The following is an 8,593-nucleotide window of genomic DNA, read 5'->3' on the forward strand; positions in this document are numbered from 1 at the left end:
CAGTCCCAGCTATTTGAGAGGCAGAGGTAAGAGGATCCCTTGAACCCAACAGTTCAAGAATGCAATTAACTAAGATCGAGCCACTACCCTCTAGTCTAGGCAACAGAACAAGACCCTGTCAGGGGACTGGGGGGAGGAAAAAGAAAAAATAGTATATTTAATGGTTCAAAATATCCAAACCTTATCATTGTAACCTATCGCTTATCCAGGACTTACCACGTGACTTGCACTTTACATACATAATTATTAATCTTTCAAAGACTCCTGCAAGGTAGGAATATCGATTTTACAAATAAATAAATGGAAACTCAAAGAAGTTACATCATAGACAGGATGCAATGGCTGATGTCTGTAATTCTAGCACTTTGTGAGACCAAGGTGGGAGAACTGCTTGAGGTTAGGAATTCAAGACCAGCCTATGCATCCTGGCAAGGACATAACTCCACAAAAAATAAAATTAAAGAACTGCCAGGTATGGTGGCACACACCTATAGCCCTAACTACTTGGAAGGGTGAGGCAGCAGGACTGCTAGCTTGAGCCTAGGGGTTTGAGGCTGCAGTTAGCTATGACTGTGCCACTGCTGGCCTTGGGGACAGAGTGAAACCCTCTAAAAAAAACCAAAGCAGCAACAAAAAGTTACATCATAGCTTGTTCTGGGTCGTAACACAAGTAAGCTGGGATTTTAATTAGGATTCCGACTCTACAGCCAGCCTTTTCACTACATAATGCCCTGTTTCATGAACATGTTCCATATATTATTAGATATTTATCTTAACAGAGTTTTACACAGCTAAGACATTGGTCAGCCTAACAAAATAATGTATTTTTAAGGTCTAACCTTCAAATGTCCTTCGCCTGTGAGGAATTCAGAATAACCGGCGTCAGTGGCCAGCAAACCTACGAACTGCATGCTGGGGCGCTGCTGTATGAAGGCTTCCACAGCTTTATCTGTCACATGCTTTCTCCCAGAAACATCCAGAGAGACAAGGTTGGGAAGGATGTCTTTTTGTTCTAGTAAGCGAAGAGCTATGTCTGATGTAAACTGTTTATCATCTGAGATATCAAGATGATTCAGATGTTTTAGTTCCCGGACAACATCCAGAATCTGGGTAGTTGTCATTTTTAAACATTTCAAGTGATGCATGGTTAAAGATTTGAGTCGGTCTTTGCAGGCCAGCAAAGCAGTGATGTCTGTGATCGAGGTGTTAGAAATATCCAGGCTCTCTAACCTTGGCAATGAGGCAACTTCAGCCAGGTCTTCATTATAAAAGAGAACATTGGTGATGCTTAAAGCTCGAAGGCCAGAAAGCCGGCTGAAGCACCGCTCGTAGGGATCCTCAAGGGAGAGAGTTAATGAATTCAGCACTAGGCACTGGAGATTTTGCTGGATCCATTTGTTACTGCCAAGCCCACTGATAATGTCTGTAATTGTGATATCAGCATTCACACCTGTGGCATCAAGTTCCACTAACTTGTGGTGGCAGAAGGCTTTCCGGAAAGCAACAGCAGAGATCTTTGCTTTGCGAATGCAAGCTCGCTTTAAGCGCATCTGGTTGCCCCTAAAAATACCCACAGTTCCATCATTCAGTAGACCTGGGGAAAAACAAGCAGCACTTTAACATCAAAAAACAGTTAAATTTTAGATAGCTAAAATTTGTATCACACTTATATTTATATTTTCAAAGCACTCCCATGTCACAGTATTTCATTTGATAATTCCAACAATGATATTCTCATCTCAGGTTCGGCACCTGTAGCACAGTGGTAAGGGGGCCAGCCACATACACCGAGGGTGGCAGATTCGAATCCAGCCAGGGACAGCTAAACAACAATGGCAACTGCAACAAAAAAAAGCCAGGCATTGTGGTGGGCGCCTGTAGTCTCAGCTACTTGGGAAGCTGAGGCAAGAGAATCGCGTAAGCCCAAGAGTTAGAGGTTGCTGTGAGCTGTGATGTCACACCACTCTACCAAGAGGAACACAGTGAGACTCTGTCTCAAAAAAAAAAAAAAAAGAAAAAAAAAAACTCATCTCAATGAATTATCTACAATTTATAGACAGGTAAACTGGGGATCAGAAAATGGTTTTCCACAATCACAGAGCTAGCATGTGATAGAATCAGGCTACTGTAGACAATAACAATATCCACTAACATCTGGTTCTCCTCACTTGGTAGACAGAGAGCCAGCTACATTTCTCAGCCCTCTCCCAGAGTTAGATGAGGCTACATTCCTAGTTCTACCAATAGGTGCAGGCTAAAGAATCTAAGAGCCAGTGCCTGACTTTTCATGCTATCTTTTGCTATCATGGCAAATGAAGAACCTTCAGGTATAGTTTTATGAAGGCAGAACCTCTGTCAGTTTAGATCCTAGGGTGCCCAAACAGCAGAACCTCCTACAGACTAGCAGAGGTTGTGTACCATGAGTGAAGTATAAACTTTGTGTTAAGTATTTTATTTGTTACAATTTATTTCTAGCTTATCCTTTAAATTCATTACAACACACATATATATAAGGGGCTACACACTGATTTCTGTGAGGACTGTTTTTGCTTATCTGTGGTCTTAGCTATCCCGAGAAGTATGCACAGGCCTATTTTTTGCTAATCATCTTTCCTTAGTGTGTGTGTATTTGAGGCGTGGCATAAGACAACTTTTATTTTTCCAATGTATGGCAGAGGAAAAAAAGGTTGGACACCCCAACAGTGGTTACAGCCCCTGCTGTCAGATGAATGCAAATAAAGTAGACATAATAACCTCTTAAAGATCTACCTGTGTGCTAATCAATAGTGCCCCAAATATATATTTTAGGAACCAGATCTCAAAAATATTACATATTAGATAACATCTACTGTGAAAGAAGTGACAGTCATGCAAATAAAAAGTAGTCTAAGAAGAGTCTGGGGTGAATTACCACTTGGGGCCAGGTAAATAAATAGTTTAAAGTCAAGAGAAGAACTCTTTAAGTGGTACCTCAGCTGGCTCATACTTCAGATGTAGCTAGGTTGCTAGCCGGCTCCTTAAATTAGAATTGAGGTATTTTTAAAGGGAGCACTGCTATTTAACAGATTTTGCACATTCTCATCACATAGCTAAAAAACTCAGGTTGGGGGTGGTGGCTCATGCTTATAAATCCAGCACTTTGGAAAGCTGAGGCAAGAGGACCACTTGAGGTCGGGAGTTCAAGACCAGCCTGAGCAAAATAGCAAGACCCTCATCTCTACTAAAAAAATAGAAAAAATTATCTCTACTAAAAAAATAGAAAAATTAGGTTGCAGCATGCCTACTGGTCCCAGTTATCAGGAGGCTGAAGCAAAAGGGTCACTTGAGCCCAGGTGTTTGAGGTTGCAGTGAGCTATGATCATGCCACTCACTGACCATGTCTGGGCAACAAAGTGGTGAGACCCTATCTCCAAAAAAAGAAAAAAGAAAAAGAACAAAATGGACAAATGATCCGAACAGTATTTCTCAAGATATACAAAGGCCAATAAATACATGAAAACATGCTCAACAGCACTAATCATCAGGGAAATGCAAACCTAAACCACAATGAATTATCCTCTCACAGCAGTTGGGATGGCTATTATAAAAAAGACAAAAGTAACAGATGCTAGTGAGGATGTGGAGAAAAGGGAACTCTTACACACTGTTGGTGGGGATGTAAACCAGCATAGCCACTGGTAAGGAGAACAGTATGGAAGTTCTTTGAAAAACTATAAATAGAACTACCATGCGATCACACTATAGAATATTTATACGAAGGAAAGGAAACCAGTATGTTGAACGACATATGCACCCCTATGTTTATGGCAGTACTATTCACCATAGCCTAGATATGGAATCAACTTAGGTGTTCAACAACAGACAAAAGGATTTGTCTGTGGCATAATACACAACCAAGTACTATTTAGTCATTAAAAAGAATGAAGTACAGTCACTCACAGCAACCTGGAGTGAACCAGCAGACATTAGGTGAAGTGAAATAAGCCAGGAACAAAAAGCTAAATACTGCATGTTCTCATGCATAGGTGGAAGCTAAAAAAAGTTGATCTCACAGAAATAAAAAATAGAACTAAGGATACTAGAGGCTGAGAAAGGAGGAGGGGTAAGATTTGTTAAAGGATACAAAATTACAGCTAGAAAGAAGGAATAGGTTTTAAAGTTCTATACCACAGTAGAATGATCATACTAACAATAATATGTAATTTCAAAAAGCTAAAAAGATATTGAATATTCCTAATACAAAGAAATGATATGCTAATAACCCTGATCGGATCCTTATACATTATTTGCATTGAAACATCACCATGCCCCCCATAAATATGCACAATTATTATATGTTAATTTTAAACTACAGTAAAAAAACACAGCTACCAGTACCATTAACCCTGTGAATAGGATAAATGAGGAAAACATTTTAAACATATGTGTATGTCAAGCACTTTCTAAAATCGATATGCTATTTTAAAAAGTATGATATGGTATTACCAATTAAAAGCATTCATAGAACAATTTTTTTTCCCATTTGAAAGTTTTCACATGGGCAGTGTCTGTGGCTCAGTGAGTAGCACACTGGCCCCATCTACTGAGGGTGGTGGGTTTGAACCCAGCCCTGGCCAGGCTGCAACAAAAAGTAGCTGGGCGTTGTGGTGGGCACCTGTAATCCCAGCTACTCAGGTGGCTAAGGCAAGAGAATTGCCTAAGCCCAGGAGTTGGAGGTTGCTGTAAGCTGTGATGCCACAGCACTCTACCAAGGGCCATAAAGTGAGACTCTGTCTCTAAAAAAAAAAAAAAAAAAGTTTTCAAGTACACTGCTCAGGTGATAGGTACACTATGCCACAATGCCCGGCTATTTTTTGGTTGCAGTTGTCATTGTTGTTTAGCAGGCCCGGGCTGGGCTCAAACCTGCCAACCTTGGTGTATGTGGCTAGTACCCTACTCACTGAACTATGGGCGCCAAGCCAAGACTAGGTTTTTTTAAACTGAAAATGCTGAGCATATGGGCGGTGCCTGTGGCTCTGTGGGTAGGGCACTGGCCCCATATACCTAGGGTGGTGGGTTCAAACCTGGCCCCAGACAAACTGCAACCAAAAAATAACCAGGTATTGTGGTGGCACCTGTAGTCCCAGCTACTCGGGAGGCTGAGGCAAGAGAATCGCCTAACCCAGGAGTTGGAGGTTGCTGTGAGCTGTGTGACATCACGGCACTCTACTGAGGATGATAATGTGAGACTCTGTCTCTAAAAAAAAAAAAGATAAAAGAAAATACTGAGCATAATCATTAATTGTGCAGCTTTATAAGACACCATTAATTTTAACATATAGTACTTATTATTTAACACATATACAACTTATTGAAATTTACCCCAGCTCCTATGGCAGGTTGGAAAAATTCAACCAGACCACGTAATGAAAACCAAGGAGTGTAAAGGAGGTCTTCTTTCCTTAATTATTCCCAAATGCCTCTATTACAGCCTCATTTCTTCCATTCTTCCTTAGAATGCAACATCTGCATTCATGCTTTAATAGTTACGTGTGCACACTAAAGTCACAGCAAAAGTGCAAATCATTAGGTAACATCTAGGAGCAGGGATGCTTCTAATGTAGGTATAGGAAGGCTGCATAGCACAACAGGAAGAGCATATAAATTAGAAACAGACTTGCACATGAACTAGGACTCTACCATTTATTTTATTTTATTTTTGAGACAGAATCTCACTATGTTGCCCCAGGTAAAGTGTTGTGACATCACAGCTCACAGCAACCTCAAACTCTTGGCCTTAAGCAATTATCTTGCCTCAGCCTTCCAAGTAGCTGGGACTACAGGTGCCAACCACAATGCCCAGCTATTTTTTGGTTGTAGTTGTCACTGTTGTTTGGCAGGCCCAGGCTGGATTCGAACCCACCAGCTCTGGTGCATGTGGCTAATGCCCTACCTGCTGAGCTACAGGTGCCAAGCCAGGACTCTACCATTTATTAGCAGAATGACCCTCACTGAGTTACTTCTCTAAGCCTCTGTTTCCATATCTGTATATGAATGGGAGTACTAACAGCTACCTTATAGAGTTTTTGGGTTTTTTACACTGATTGCATTTGTTAGGTATAGTCAGTCCCTCTTATAATTGTGTTTTGCCTCCAAAAGGTGTGTCACACACCGAGACCCCCAAACCCTTTCCTCCTTCCCTCTCTCTGCTCTTCCTTTTTCCCCACCCCACCCCCATTCTCTTACAGAATTTTTGAGAAAATTCCATGAAAATATATGTAAAATGCCTGGCACACAGGCAATAAATAAATTATAGCTATTATTGCCAAATTTCCATTGTATTTTATAGCTGTGGACAAATCACATTCTCTACTTGTAAGAGTTTTTTTGTTTGTTTGTTTGTTTGTTTTTGAGACAGAGCCTCAAGCTGTCCCCCTGGGTAGAGTGCTCTGGCATCATAGCTCACACCAACCTCCAACTCCTGGGCTCAAGCGAGTCTTCTGCCTCCACCTCCCAAGTAGCTGGGACCACAGGCGCCCGCCACAATGCCCAGCCATTTCTTGGTTGCAGCCATCATTGTTGCTTGGCAGGCCTGGGCTAGACTTGAACCTGCCAGCTCAGGTTTATGTGGCTGGCACCCCAGCCGCTTGAGCCACAGGCGCCGAGCCTACTTGTAAGAGTTTAAAAAAACCTTAACAACATAAAGATATATCTTTTTTTGTTTTTGTTTTCTTTTAGCCAGGGCTGGGTTTCAACCTGCCACCTCCAGCATATGGGCCCGTCAGCCTGCTCCTTTGAGCCATAGGCACTGCCCTAAAGATATATCTTTTTCAAGCTAAAACTTAAACAGAGGTAACAAAAATACTCCATATACTTAATCAAAACTTCACAGATGAAACTTTCCAATTTATTTTCATAAGTTAGTTTTGAAAACAGAAGTATAAACTTCTGTTTTGAATACTTGAAAACAAAAGCATAAAATTACCTGTGATTTCCTTTTTTTTTTTTTGAGACAGAGTCTCCCTTCCCCAGTAGAGTGCGGTGGCATCATAAGTCACAGCAACCTCAAATTCTTGGGCTTACACAATTCTCTTGCCTCAGCCTCCTGAAAAGCTGAGACTACAAGCAACTGCCACTGCCCCTGGTTATTTTTAGAGATGAGGTCTCACTGTGGATCAGGCTGGTCTCGAACTCGTGAGCTCAAGCGATCCATCATCCACCTCAGCCTCCCAGAGTGCTAAGATTACAGACTTGAGCCAGTGCATGCGGCCTTGGTGTGATTTACCATTTAAAAGGCCAAAAGCAGAAATTAGTTTTACCATAATACTATTGATTCTCTCAGTGTCAAATGAAGACATAATTTTATACTAGCAGACTTCTGAGTATTTTGTAAGTTAAAGAATTATTTGATATAAGAAAGGTTTCTCAAAACCAAAAAAAAAGCTTGCCTAGATTAGAAAAGAAGAATGTTTTATTCTAAATTAGACAATAAGAGGAAGAATAAGTAAAACTAAATGAATTCCTTTTCCTAGAATTAGGCTTTATCTGACCTTTGTTATTTCCAAGAAAATAATTAAATGGTTACAACAGCACTTCAAAATCCAATTCCAATCAACAGCATATAATTTTTGTCTCTTTTTATTTTTTTACCATGAAAAGCCATGGTCTGAAGCAGTCTATCAGCCACCTCCTGTGGGAATACTCCAGGTTCCTGCAGACACAATGTTCCATCTTGTCTTGCTGAACAGAACTTCTCGAGGTGAGTAGTCAGGAAATTCAAGCAGATATCAAGTAAGGAATAGGGAGATGCCTCCTCCTAGGAGCCCAGGAAAAAAAACATAAAGGAGCAAAAAAACAAGTTAGTTCCCAGAAAAGAGAATAAAATATTGATATACTCATTTAACAAGTATTTATTTAGGGTCTATCATATGCCAGATAACTGCGCTTGGCGTTGGGAATACAATATGTTATCCATGTTCTTAAAAAGCAAGAGACCAGAAACACTGAAATCAACATTTGCACATAGTTTCTTAAGTACTATAATAGAAGACATATTGGGTACTAAGCATATAGCAGTGGGTTCTAATCAGTCAGATATGATCAGGGGAAGACCTCAAAGGGATAGCAAATTAATCTTCCTAATTACTACCCATGATCCTCTCCTGCTTAAACCGTCAATAAACTTGCATGGGCCTGAAGACTAATGACAAAATTCTTAGACTGTTACCTACACCCAAATCCACCTAAAATCTAGCCCCAATTTATTAATAGCTTTCAACTTGATCTCCTACTAAATTCCCATTCTAACCTGATGGTTCAAATATTGGAATTAACTTGAGTTAAAAAATAGGATATAGATGTTACAGCATCAAAAAAAGAAAAGTTTGGCCAGGTCCGGTGGCTCACACCTGTAATCCCAGCACTTGGGAGGCCAAGGTGGATAGATTGCCTGAGCTCACAGGTTTGAGACCAGCCTGAGCCAGAGGGAGACCCCATCTCTAAAAAATAACTGGGCGTATGGGCGGTGCCTGTGGCTCAAAGGGGTAGGGCACTAGCCCCATATGCCGGAGGTGGTGGGTTCAAAGCCAACCCTGGCCAAAAAAAAAAAAAAAAA

The 8,593-nt window shown here is 40.8% G+C and overlaps 1 protein-coding gene across 2 annotated transcripts in view; it reads right to left on the reverse strand.

Moving 5' to 3' along the window:
* The window catches only part of ZYG11B (zyg-11 family member B, cell cycle regulator), an 83,913-nt gene that overhangs the window by 63,519 nt on the left and 11,801 nt on the right, over positions 1-8,593 (reverse strand). For both annotated transcript variants that reach the window (XM_003799918.3, XM_023519161.1), the window contains exons 2-3: positions 7,630-7,795; positions 840-1,594 (exon numbers count right to left, since the gene is read on the reverse strand). In XM_003799918.3, coding sequence (XP_003799966.1) covers positions 840-1,594; positions 7,630-7,795 — 921 coding nt within the window. The remainder of the gene's footprint in view (positions 1-839; positions 1,595-7,629; positions 7,796-8,593) is intronic.

This window comes from Otolemur garnettii, unplaced genomic scaffold (assembly GCF_000181295.1).
Source record: "Otolemur garnettii isolate 467f Iridium unplaced genomic scaffold, OtoGar3 scaffold00159, whole genome shotgun sequence".
NCBI lineage: Eukaryota > Metazoa > Chordata > Mammalia > Primates > Galagidae > Otolemur > Otolemur garnettii.